At 42.8% G+C, this 13,986-nt stretch overlaps 1 protein-coding gene across 1 annotated transcript; it reads left to right on the top strand.

Moving 5' to 3' along the window:
- The first annotated feature begins 3,881 nt into the window (after positions 1–3,881).
- On the top strand, positions 3,882–6,858 carry LOC109876873 (arg8-vasotocin receptor-like). The gene is made up of 2 exons (XM_031819546.1): positions 3,882–5,112; positions 6,006–6,858. Exons 1-2 carry the CDS (start codon positions 4,257–4,259, stop codon positions 6,083–6,085), a joined length of 936 nt encoding a protein of 311 aa, XP_031675406.1. The 5' UTR covers positions 3,882–4,256; the 3' UTR covers positions 6,086–6,858.
- Positions 6,859–13,986: the final 7,128 nt, after the last annotated feature.

Here is a 13,986-nt window from a genome sequence, read left to right as displayed (position 1 = left end):
CCCAGGGGATCATAGAAGACAGAATGCAGTTATTGCTATGTGGTGTTACAGCGCCACTTCAGAATCATTTCAAAGTGGCCAGTGTAGCTCAGGTCTACTGTATACTGTAGCTAGATACAGCTTTACAGCACCACTCCAGAATCATTTCAGTGTATCTCAGATCTACTGTATACTGTAGCTAGATACAGCTTTACAGCACCACTCCAGATTCATTTCAGAGTGTATTTCAGTGTAGCTCAGATCTACTGTATACTGTAGCTAGATACAGCTTTACAGCACCACTCCAGAATCATTTCAGAGTGTATTTCAGTGTAGCTCAGATCTACTGTATACTGTAGCTAGATACAGCTTTACAGCACCACTCCAGATCATTTCAGAGTGTATTTCAGTGTAGCTCAGATCTACTGTAGACTGTAGCTAGATACAGCTTTGACGCAACCACTCCAATTCATTTCAGTGTATTTCAGTGTAGCTCAGATCTACTGTATACTGTAGCTAGATACAGCTTTACAGCACCACTCCAGATTCATTTCAGAGTGTATTTCCAGTGTAGCTCAGATCTACTGTATACTGTAGCTAGATACAGCTTTACAGCACCAATCCAGATTCATTTCAGAGTGTATTTCAGTGTAGCTCAGATCTACTGTATACTGTAGCTAGATACAGCTTTACAGCACCCACTCCAGATTCATTTCAGAGTGTATTTCAGTGTAGCTCAGATCTACTGTATACCTGTAGCTAGATACAGCTTTACAGCACCACTCCAGATTCATTTCAGAGTGTATTTCAGTGTAGCTCAGATCTACTGTATACTGTAGCTAGATACAGCTTTACAGCACCACTCCAGATTCATTCAGAGTGTATTTCAGTGTAGCTCAGAGCCATTGGGGAACAACAACGATATATATATATATTTTAGGGCGTGTGAAGACAGAAGACGCAGCAGTGGAAACATGATAACACTGGATGAATCATCTAAAAGGGTCTATTTCTGACTTGCTTTACGACAGCGAGCTTTAGAGCATCACTAATATATGTACGTTACGTCTGTATGCATGTTGACCTGATCATATTGCTCCCTGTCACTGAGCATGATGAGTGGCATGGATAGGTGGCAAAAATGATTGGCTATGAAAAGCCAACTGACATTTACTCCTGAGGTGCTGACCTGTTGCACCCTCTACAACCATTGTCAAATCAAATCAAATCAATTTGTCACATACACATGGTTAGCAGATGTTAATGCGAGTGTAGCGAAATGCTTGTGCTTCTAGTTCCGACAATGCAGTAATAACCAATGAGTAATCTAACCTAACAATTCCAAAACTACTACCTTATACACACAAGTGTATAAGAATATGTACATAAAGATATGAATGAGTGATGGTACAGAACGGCATAGGCAAGATGCAGTAGATGGTATCGAGTACAGTATATACATATGAGATGAGTAATGTAGGGTATGTAAACAAAGTGGCATAGTTTAAAGTGACTAGTGATACATGTAATACATAAAGATGCAGTAGATGATATAGAGTACAGTATATACATATACGTATGAGATGAATAATGTAGGGTATGTAAACATTATATTAAGTAGCATTGTGACTTATTATTTGACCCTGCTGGTCATCTATGAACGTTTGAACATCTTGGCCACGTTCTGTTATAATCTCTACCAGGCACAGCCAGAAGAGGACTGGCCACCCCTCATCCCTCAGAGCCTGTTTTTCCTCTAGGTTTCTTCCTAGGTATTGGCCTTTCTAGGGAGTTTTTCCTAGCCACCGTGCTTCTACATCTGCATTGCTTGCTGTTTGGGGTTTTAGGCTGGGTTTCTGTACAGCACTTTGAGATATCAGCTGATGTAAGAGGGATTTATAAATAAATACATTTGATTGATTGATGGACGGGTGGTATAGACAGGTGCCATGGATGGGTGGCATGGATGGGTGGCATATATGGGTGGCATGGACGGTTGGCATAGACAGGTGGCATGGACGGGTGGCATAGATGGGTGGCATGGACGGGTGGCATGGATGGGTGGCATGGACGGCTGGCATGACAGATGGCATAGACAAGTGGCATGATGGGTGGCATGGACGGGTGGCATAGATAGAATGGATGGGTGGCATGGCAGGTGGCATGGACGGCTGGCATGGACGGGTGGCATGGCAGGTGGCATGGATAGAATGGATGGGTGGAATGGATGGATGGCATGGCAGGTGGCATGGACAGCTGGCATGGGTGGGTGGCATGATGGTGGCATGGGCAGGTGGCATGATGGGTGGCATGGACAGGTGGCATGGACAAGTGGCATGATGGGTGGCATGGTGGGTGGCATCTACAGGTGGCATGGACAGGTGGCATGCTGGGTGGCATGGACAGGTGGCATGATGGGTGGCATGATGGGTGGCATGGACAGGTGGCATGATGGGTGGCATAGAAAGGTGGCATGATGGGTGGCATGGTGGGTGGCATGGACAGGTGGCATGATGGGTGGCATAGAAAGGTGGCATAGACAGGTGGCATGATGGGTGGCATAGACAGGTGGCATGATGGGTGGCATGGTGGGTGGCATAGGCAGGTGGCATGATGGGTGGCATATACAGGTGGCATGATGGGTGGCATAGACAGGTGGCATGATGGATGGCATAGACAGGTGGAATGGCGGGTGGCATGGTGGGTGGCATAGACAGGTGGCATGATGGGTGGCATAGACAGGTGGCATGATGGGTGGCATAGACAGGTGGCATAGAAAGGTGGCATAGACAGGTGGCATGATGGGTGGCATGAACTGCATAATAGATGTATAGTAGGAAAATACTATTATGTGGTACTTAACAGCACCATAAACAGTGTCGGTGTGTCCTCACACTGAAGGAGAACAGTCTTTTATTCTAGCATGATGTGGTGTACGTCCCAAATGGCATCCTATTCCCTATATAGTGCACTACTTTTGACCAGGGCCCATAGGGTCTAAGTAGTGCACTATGTAGGGAATGGGGTGCCATTTGGGACACAGTCATGGTGTGGAGAGGTTGTGGATAATGAATAACAGCACTCAGCACACTGTAACACTCAGAAGCGAAGGATCTGCAAGCTGCTAGACACAAATCTCAGCTTCAATACATCCTGTCAGATATGTGCCTCCCTGCTGATAAGTACTGTACAAATGACCTTTTCTTCACGACTGTCACAAAGGACCTGGATGAAACAGGACAGAGAGAAGTGCTCTCACAGAGCAACGGTAGAAACACATAATTTCACAATATGACATTTACCACAGTCTGCATCTCTAGGAATTAATTTTCTCCAAGACCAGTCAGTCAATACAGTTGTTGACTTGATGCTTCTAAATCAACATGGGTCATGTTGATACATGGATGCTGAGGGGAAATGCTTCTAAATCAACATGGGTCATGTTGATACATGGATGCTGAGGGGAAATGCTTCTAAATCAACATGGGTCATGTTGATACATGGATGCTGAGGGGGAAACACCAATGTTCTTTTACATTACATTGTAAAGGATACAAGTCCTTATACCTGACTTTTATCAATCATATTCAACATGGATTCAATTGGAAAGAGTCTAGTTTAGGGGTGGATGTCGTCTGTTCCTTTTGTATTCTGTGGAAGAAAGGCTTTTCATTAGGCCCATGTGGCTGATGGTCACAAAGTACTGGTCTATGTCTACAATTAATATGGACAGAAAATGGAAATGAGGGACATTGAAGGAAATCAATGTGCACTCACGTGTGAAGCCAGGGGAGGTGTTCATATTGAAGCCTAGAGGTTCATTACACTCTGGGAATGCGCACTGCGCACCTACCTATACAGCACATTCTGATTTCATCAGTGCATCCAGAGACATATTTAAACAGGCCTCCAGCTCTGGTGCACCTGTCGTTGCTGCCCATCCTTTCTGGGACGGCGATGGCCCGTACAAAATGTCATAGACAGACGATGCTTGCAGGGTTACCCAACCACATAGCGCCGGGCGGCCAAACTGACGTTTCTTGAAGGTATGTAGCTATCAATGGAGCAGCAAATTCAGGGTGAGTCGTCAGGGCGAGTCGTCAGGCAAATGCTACGCTACTATCAGCTACCAGCACTTGTTGCTGCTGCGCAGAGCTACTGCGCATCGTAGGCGAGAGATAGTGGCCGAATTGCCAATAGGAAAGTATTGGACCTAATTTTCTGAACATAATTAACAATGGAAAAAAAATGGTAACCAAAAAATCTTGTAAGGGACAATGAGTTTACAACTCAATTATAGTGGCAATGGCAGTTCGGAGCGGGAGGACGCGGGAGGAATTGATGAAACAGGTGAACACGACTTTGCGCTTATAAAAGCTGGGGTTTTGGGATTGATTTTTGTCTTAGCCACATGTGGGAATTTGTGCCTTCTGCATGCACTTTGGAGGAAGCGCAAGATGAATACAAAGACCCAACTGTTCCTTCTGCACCTGTGTTTTGCGGACCTAGTGGTCGCTTTCTTCCAAGTCCTACCGCAGCTCTGCATGGAGATTACGCACCGGTTCCGGGGCTCAGATTTCGTCTGTAGGTCGGTGAAATATCTTCAGGTGGTTGGGATGTTCGCCTCCACATACATGATAGTGGCCATGACCATAGATCGGTACCATGCGGTCTGCAAACCCATGGTGTCGTTCTTGAAGGGTTCTTTTAAGAGGTACGTCGCCATAGGCGCAGCGTGGCTGATCTCTCTGGCTTTCAGCACTCCGCAACTCTTCATCTTCTCTCTCCAAGAACTAGAGGACAACCTGTATGATTGTTGGGCGACATTTATCGAACCTTGGGGTTCTAAGATATACATCAGCTGGATTACTTTATCAGTGTTTGTTCTCCCGGTTATCATCTTGCTGTACTGCCAGATTAAAATATGCACGGGGATATACTTTAACATGAAGAGAAAGGCGCTCCAGGCTTCCACGAGCGACAGGCGCACGGGCACCAAAGGGGTCTCGAGCGCGATGTTGAAGACGGTCAAAATGACATTCGTCATCATTATGGTCTACTCGATATGCTGGAGCCCCTTCTTTGTGGTCCAGTTGTGGTCTGCATGGAGTCCCAGTACAGCGCCCACAAATGGTAAATTCGATATATTTGTGTACCTGCTTGTCATTTTACTACATTGTTAGGAGCACAGGTATCTAGAAGCCACAGGTATCTAGAAGCCACAGGTATCTAGAAGCCACAGGTATCTAGAAGCCACAGGTATCTAGAAGCCACAGGTATCCAGAAGCCACAGGTATCTAGAAGCCACAGGTATCTAGAAGCCACAGGTATCTAGAAGCCACAGGTATCTAGAAGCCACAGGTATCTAGAAGCCACAGGTATCCAGAAGCCACAGGTATCTAGAAGCCACAGGTATCTAGAAGCCACAGGTATCTAGAAGCCACAGGTATCTAGAAGCCACAGGTATCCAGAAGCCACAGGTATCTAGAAGCCACAGGTATCTAGAAGCCACAGGTATCTAGAAGCCACAGGTATCTAGAAGCCACAGGTATCCAGAAGCCACAGGTATCTAGAAGCCACAGGTATCTAGAAGCCACAGGTATCTAGAAGCCACAGGTATCTAGAAGCCACAGGTATCTAGAAGCCACAGGTATCTAGAAGCCACAGGTATCCAGAAGCCACAGGTATCTAGAAGCCACAGGTATCTAGAAGCCACAGGTATCTAGAAGCCACAGGTATCTAGAAGCCACAGGTATCTAGAAGCCACAGGTATCTAGAAGCCACAGGTATCCAGAAGCCACAGGTATCTAGAAGCCACAGGTATCTAGAAGCCACAGGTATCTAGAAGCCACAGGTATCTAGAAGCCACAGGTATCTAGTTTAATCACACTGATTGGCCTCCAGTTCCATTGATTTGCATGACCTTTCCAATTCTTTCTGTGGAAACCTGTAGTGCTATTTTTATCATGCCATATCCCCCCCCCCTTCTCTCTCTCTCTCTGTCTCTCTCTCTCTCTCTCTCTCAGGTCCACTGTTTGTCATCATCATGCTCCTTGCCAGTCTAAACAGCTGTACCAACCCCTGGATCTATCTTTACTACAGCTAGGAGACTAGGAGACTAGGAGACTAGCTCTGGCCCAGGGCGCTACTTTCAGCTTCACAGAAGGCTCAGCAGCAGCAAGCCACACATAACACCATGGACCAGAGCTATTGATGGACCATGTGGGCAATATGGGAACTCCTCCTACTCCACTGCTTCACCTTGTACTGTATGTAGCATGTCTTTGATGTCATTGAAGACCCATGGTTTAGACACATGGAAATATTTGTAAATATCCTCGTTGATTCAACATCAGTATTGGTATGTCCTAATCAATCACTGATTATCTGGGATGAGCTCCTGTCCTAATCAATCACTGATTATCTGGGATGAGCTCCTGTCCTAATCAATCACTGATTATCTGGGATGAGCTCCTGTCCTAATCAATTACTGATTATCTGGGATGAGCTCCTGTCCTAATCAATCACTGATTATCTGGGATGAGCTCCTGTCCTAATCAATCACTGATTATCTGGGATGAGCTCCTGTCCTAATCAATCACTGATTATCTGGGATGAGCTCCTGTCCTAATCAATCACTGATTATCTGGGATGACAGGCCACCAGAAAAACTATTGTGAGGAAGGATATGGGCATCGGTGAACAACGAATGGTTGCTTTGTGAGTTTAATGTATATTCTTATCACGATCTGGTCCATATATTTATTGATGTGTTTGAGCTCTGACGTGTCTTTACATAGATATCTGTATGTTCTCTGTTTTGTGTAATGCAACAATAAAACACGTCTGTACATGATTTGAATAATTCACTGAACAAGTCTGCTGACTGTGTTTCATGTTGAACATTACTCTGCTCAGGAGGAGTGTAAATGTGTCCTGTAGGTGGGGTCATGTGGTTGTGCTGACTGTGTTTCATGTTGAACATTACTCTGCTCAGGAGGAGTGTAAATGTGTCCTGTAGGTGGGGTCATGTGGTTGTGCTGACTGTGTTTCATGTTGAACACTACTCTACTGTTGTGTTGATTGCTGCTGCCTTCTCAGCCAGGCCTCCCTTGAGACTCTGTGTCTCAACTGGCTTTTCCTGGTTAAATAAAGGTGAAATAAAAAGTTCCACAGGGAAGTGAAATAATTCAGTGGTTTCTGGGAAAGCACACTGCCAAAGGAATAACTCTAATGACAGACATATGCGTGTGCTCTCTCCCTTCTAGCTTCAAACAGAATGGTACCGTGTGGTAAACATTTCAAAGAAATTAAGACCATTGTTACATTCAACAATAGTCCTAAAGGTTTTCTTTTGAAAAGACTTTTCCAATAGCAGACTCTCAGAGCTGGTTTTCTTCCAGCCAAGTGATTATGACACATGCAGGCAGGGTTGGGGAGTATCTGATTACATGTAATCTGATAACCATCAGTTACGTTACTAGCAATAATATTGTAATCAGATTACAGATGCTGTTGAAATACCAGATGGTTACGTCTTCCATTACCTTTACATTCAAAAAGGATGTTTGCAGGAAAAAATACATTATGACACCTTTCTGCTTCCTCAATGAAATTCAATTGTAAAAATATGCAAGTTAAAGTTTGTTCCACCTGAGCAAGTCTGACCACCAATCAGAGAGCACTATGATGACACACCAAATGATGACCACCAATCAGAGAGCACTATGATGACACACCAAATGATGACCACCAACCAGAGACTACTATGATGACACACATTTGATGGATCCATTTTGTCTTCTTCTAATGCCTCTTAAAAGGGAAAATAATCAGATTACATTACTGAGTTTGGACAATCCAAAGTTACATTACTGAGTTTGGGCAATCCAAAGTTACATTACTGAGTTTGGACAATCCAAAATTACATTACTGAGTTTGGACAATCCAAAATTACATTACTGAGTTTGGACAATCCAAAATTACATTACTGAGTTTGGGCAATCCAAAATTACATTACTGAGTTTGGACAATCCAAAATTACATTACTGAGTTTGGACAATCCAAAATTACATTACTGAGTTTGGGCAATCCAAAATTACATTACTGATTACAATTTTGGACAGACAACTAATAACTGTAACGGATACATTCAGAATGTAACCCACCCAACCCTGCATGCCTGCTATTGACAGTTTGGTAACACTTTATATTAAGGTCCCCTAATAAACAATATATAAACAGTTTGTAAAGAGATTACTTACCACTTATTCATCATTATTCCTACATTTGTAAATGTCATTAAGAAATCTGTAAATAGTCATTTATGCATTTATAAACGTTATTTTAAATAATTTATTAACGATTTATGAGATCATTCATAAATTGTTTCATCATAGTATGTTAACAATTTGTAAATTATTAATCATCTACAACTAAGGTACTTATTTGTCAACCTAAGTTATTGTCAACATAAGATTATTGATAATGTATTTGTTAATGGTTGATTAATGGTTTGACTCAGCATGTATTTACATATTTATAAATGCATTTATATACAGTATGTCATGAATGGTATATTTATTCATTGTTAATGAGTACATTTATAAATGTGAGAACATTTACTTACTAATACCTCAGTTGATGATTCATTTAAATCCTTATAAACCATTTACTAATTATTAATAAACTATTTTGCAGCCCCTAATCTAATGTTGTGAATCCAATGAGTTTCTTTAGCATAATCTTATGAGTTGACAATAACTCCTTTATAACAAGGTTGTTATGATTGCTCCTGGCTGTGGTTTTCTTCATGATCACTTATTGTGAATTTCAGACTGCATGAATAACAGACCATGAAATGACATAAACACAAGACGATCTATTCTCTTCCCAAACGTTTATCCATCTTGTAAACATTCAGACAATAGAACAAAGGACTTGATTGCAAATTGCCTGTGAGGAAGAGAAATGCCTTTCATGTTCACTTTGAAAGATATCATCATACTTCAGCAAGTGTGTGGTACATGGCCAATATACCACGGCTAAGGGCTGTCTCCAGGCACTCTGTGTTGCATTGCGCTTCAGAACAGCCCTTAGCCGTGGTATATTGGCATGGGGGGGTGTGGTATATGGCCAATATACCACACCTAAGGGCTGTATCAAGGCACTCTGTGTTGCGTTGCGCTTCAGAACAGCCCTTAGCCGTGGTATATTGGCCATATACCACACCCCCTCATGCCAATATAGGATATGTAGTATGGCTTGTCCAACGGGTTTCATAACCACTACCTGCATTCACATAATGACTGTACTTTGTCTTTAAGGGGGCTGTGTTTCCTACATCCATCTTTGGGCTTTGAAATGAATTCTATCTACCCATCGATTCATGAAGAATATTACTTAGGAATGACCTATGAGTTTAGTTTAACTGTCGTACCCTATCAGAACCCAATCGAAAAACTTGTTTTACTCCAGTATTTGTAAACAATACAATTGTAAACAGTGTATAGCCTCAAAACATGGTTAAACATATAGTTCTCCCTCAGCTTTTTACCAAAACATGGTTAAACATATAGTTCTCCCTCAGCTTTTTACCAAAACATGGTTAAACATATAGTTCTCCCTCAGCTTTTTACCAAAACATGGTTAAACATATAGTTCTCCCTCAGCTTTTTACCAAAACATGGTTAAACATATAGTTCTCCCTCAGCTTTTTACCAAAACATGGTTAAACATATAGTTCTCCCTCAGCTTTTTACCAAAACATGGTTAAACATATAGTTCTCCCTCAGCTTTTTACCAAAACATGGTTAAACATATAGTTCTCCCTCAGCTTTTTACCAAAACATGGTTAAACATATAGTTCTCCCTCAGCTTTTTACCAAAACATGGTTAAACATATAGTTCTCCCTCAGCTTTTTACCAAAACATGGTTAAACATATAGTTCTCCCTCAGCTTTTTACCAAAACATGGTTAAACATATAGTTCTCCCTCAGCTTTTTACCAAAACATGGTTAAACATATAGTTCTCCCTCAGCTTTTTACCAAAACATGGTTAAACATATAGTTCTCCCTCAGCTTTTTACCAAAACATGGTTAAACATATAGTTCTCCCTCAGCTTTTTACCAAAACATGGTTAAACATATAGTTCTCCCTCAGCTTTTTACCAAAACATGGTTAAACATATAGTTCTCCCTCAGCTTTTTACCAAAACATGGTTAAACATATAGTTCTCCCTCAGCTTTTTACCAAAACATGGTTAAACATATAGTTCTCCCTCAGCTTTTTACCAAAACATGGTTAAACATATAGTTCTCCCTCAGCTTTTTACCAAAACATGGTTAAACATATAGTTCTCCCTCAGCTTTTTACCAAAACATGGTTAAACATATAGTTCTCCCTCAGCTTTTTACCAAAACATGGTTAAACATATAGTTCTCCCTCAGCTTTTTACCAAAACATGGTTAAACATATAGTTCTCCCTCAGCTTTTTACCAAAACATGGTTAAACATATAGTTCTCCCTCAGCTTTTTACCAAAACATGGTTAAACATATAGTTCTCCCTCAGCTTTTTACCAAAACATGGTTAAACATATAGTTCTCCCTCAGCTTTTTACCAAAACATGGTTAAACATATAGTTCTCCCTCAGCTTTTTACCAAAACAGTGGTGGGGTGCTGCTTTAGTATAGTTTATAAAGACCCAGTGTTCCTAAGACATGACTCCTACATGTTACTGTATGTGCTGTACTGTAGGGTTTATTCTACAGGTTACAGTTAGATTACCGCGCCTGTCACTCACCTGCCTTTATAGAATTAACTGAAGAACATGTTGTTCATTTACTTGATGAACAAGCTTCAATTAGTCTTGATGGACACCTACTGAGCAGTCAATACAAAATCAATTAAGAGACTTCTCTCCCAGCCAATCAGTCCCAATTACAGATGATTTCTAATGAACAATGACGGGAACACCTGTCAGTAACCACAGGTTTGTTTACTTGGCTCGTCTTGTCTGCAAACAAACACTCAATTTGGACTCTTCATTGGCTTCTATGGTTCAGAGTGGTTACTGTGGGGCTTTTGTGTCTCCATGGCAATTGTAGGCTAAGCTATATTAGTATGTCTTGGGAGTGGTTATGGCCACTCCCCCCTCCTGACACTGTAGTGGTTCTAAGTGTGATTGTGAGCGAGCAAGAGCTACAGAGAAAGAGAGAGAGAGAGACTGTAGTGGTCCTCAGACCCTTCTTTAGTCCCTCTGTGATCAGACTTGTCATCCTCCATCTCCAGGAGAGACCAACAGCTCTGTGATCAGACATGTCATCCTTCATCTCCAGGAGAGACCAACAGCTCTGTGATCAGACATGTCATCCTCCATCTCCAGGAGAGACCAACAGCTCTGTGATCAGACTTGTCATCCTCCATCTCCAGGAGAGACCAACAGCTCTGTGATCAGACTTGTCATCCTCCATCTCCAGGAGAGACCAACAGCTCTGTGATCAGACGTGTCATCCTCCATCTCCAGGAGAGACCAACAGCTCTGTGATCAGACATGTCATCTTCTATCTCCAGGAGAGACCAACAGCTCTGTGTTCAGACTTGTCATCTTCTATCTCCAGGAGAGATCAACAGCTCTGTGATCAGACATGTCAACCTCCCTATCCAGGAGAGACCAACAGCTCTGTGATCAGACATGTCAACCTCCCTCTCCAGGAGAGACCAACGGCTCTGTGTTCAGACTTGTCATCTTCTATCTCCAGGAGAGATCAACAGCTCTGTGATCAGACATGTCAACCTCCATCTCCAGGAGAGACCAACAGTCAGGCTTAACATTTATTTATTTATTTATTTTACCTTTATTTAACCAGGTAGGCAAGTTGAGAACAAGTTCTCATTTACAATTGCGACCTGGCCAAGATAAAGCAAAGCAGTTCGACAGATAAAACGACACAGAGTTACACATGGAGTAAAAACAAACATACAGTCAATAATGCAGTATAAACAAGTCTATATACAATGTGAGGTGAGAAGGGAGGTAAAGGCAAAAAAGGCCATGATGGCAAAGTAAATACAATATAGCAAGTAAAATACTGGAATGGTAGTTTTGCAATGGAAGAATGTGCAAAGTAGAAATAAAAAATAATGGGGTGCAAAGGAGCAAAATAAATAAATAAATTAAAATTAAATACAGTTGGGAAAGAGGTAGTTGTTTGGGCTAAATTATAGGTGGGCTATGTACAGGTGCAGTAATCTGTGAGCTGCTCTGACAGTTGGTGCTTAAAGCTAGTGAGGGAGATAAGTGTTTCCAGTTTCAGAGATTTTTGTAGTTCGTTCCAGTCATTGGCAGCAGAGAACTGGAAGGAGAGGCGGCCAAAGAAAGAATTGGTTTTGGGGGTGACTAGAGAGATATACCTGCTGGAGCGTGTGCTACAGGTGGGAGATGCTATGGTGACCAGCGAGCTGAGATAAGGGGGGACTTTACCTAGCAGGGTCTTGTAGATGACATGGAGCCAGTGGGTTTGGCGACGAGTATGAAGCGAGGGCCAGCCAACGAGAGCGTACAGGTCGCAATGGTGGGTAGTATATGGGGCTTTGGTGATAAAACGGATTGCACTGTGATAGACTGCATCCAATTTGTTGAGTAGGGTATTGGAGGCTATTTTGTAAATGACATCGCCAAAGTCGAGGATTGGTAGGATGGTCAGTTTTACAAGGGTATGTTTGGCAGCATGAGTGAAGGATGCTTGGTTGCGAAATAGGAAGCCAATTCTAGATTTAACTTTGGATTGGAGATGTTTGATATGGGTCTGGAAGGAGAGTTTACAGTCTAACCAGACACCTAAGTATTTGTAGTTGTCCACGTATTCTAAGTCAGAGCCGTCCAGAGTAGTGATGTTGGACAGGCGGGTAGGTGCAGGTAGCGATCGGTTGAAGAGCATGCATTTAGTTTTACTTGTATTTAAGAGCAATTGGAGGCCACGGAAGGAGAGTTGTATGACATTGAAGCTTGCCTGGAGGGTTGTTAACACAGTGTCCAAAGAAGGGCCGGAAGTATACAGAATGGTGTCGTCTGCGTAGAGGTGGATCAGGGACTCACCAGCAGCAAGAGCGACCTCATTGATGTATACAGAGAAGAGAGTCGGTCCAAGAATTGAACCCTGTGGCACCCCCATAGAGACTGCCAGAGGTCCGGACAGCAGACCCTCCGATTTGACACACTGAACTCTATCAGAGAAGTAGTTGGTGAACCAGGCGAGGCAATCATTTGAGAAACCAAGGCTGTCGAGTCTGCCGATGAGGATATGGTGATTGACAGAGTCGAAAGCCTTGGCCAGATCAATGAATACGGCTGCACAGTAATGTTTCTTATCGATGGCGGTTAAGATATCGTTTAGGACCTTGAGCGTGGCTGAGGTGCACCCATGACCAGCTCTGAAACCGGATTGCATAGCAGAGAAGGTATGGTGAGATTCGAAATGGTCGGTAATCTGTTTGTTGACTTGGCTTTCGAAGACCTTAGAAAGGCACGGTAGGATAGATATAGGTCTGTAGCAGTTTGGGTCAAGAGTGTCCCCCCCTTTGAAGAGGGGGATGACCGCAGCTGCTTTCCAATCTTTGGGAATCTCAGACGACACGAAAGAGAGGTTGAACAGGCTAGTAATAGGGGTGGCAACAATTTCGGCAGATAATTTTAGGAAGAAAGGGTCCAGATTGTCTAGCCCGGCTGATTTGTAGGGGTCCAGATTTTGCAGCTCTTTCAGAACATCAGCTGAATAGATTTGGGAGAAGGAGAAATGGGGAAGGCTTGGGCGAGTTGCTGTTGGGGGTGCAGTGCTGTTGTCCGGGGTAGGAGTAGCCAGGTGGAAAGCATGGCCAGCCGTAGAAAAATGCTTATTGAAATTCTCAATTATGGTGGATTTATCAGTGGTGACAGTGTTTCCTATCTTCAGTGCAGTGGGCAGCTGGGAGGAGGTGTTCTTATTCTCCATGGACTTTACAGTGTC

This window comes from Oncorhynchus kisutch, unplaced genomic scaffold, assembly GCF_002021735.2.
Source record: "Oncorhynchus kisutch isolate 150728-3 unplaced genomic scaffold, Okis_V2 scaffold2251, whole genome shotgun sequence".
Lineage (NCBI taxonomy): Eukaryota > Metazoa > Chordata > Actinopteri > Salmoniformes > Salmonidae > Oncorhynchus > Oncorhynchus kisutch.
The sequence above is the reverse complement of the archived record's forward strand: the minus strand, read 5'-3'. Positions and strand labels throughout refer to the sequence as shown.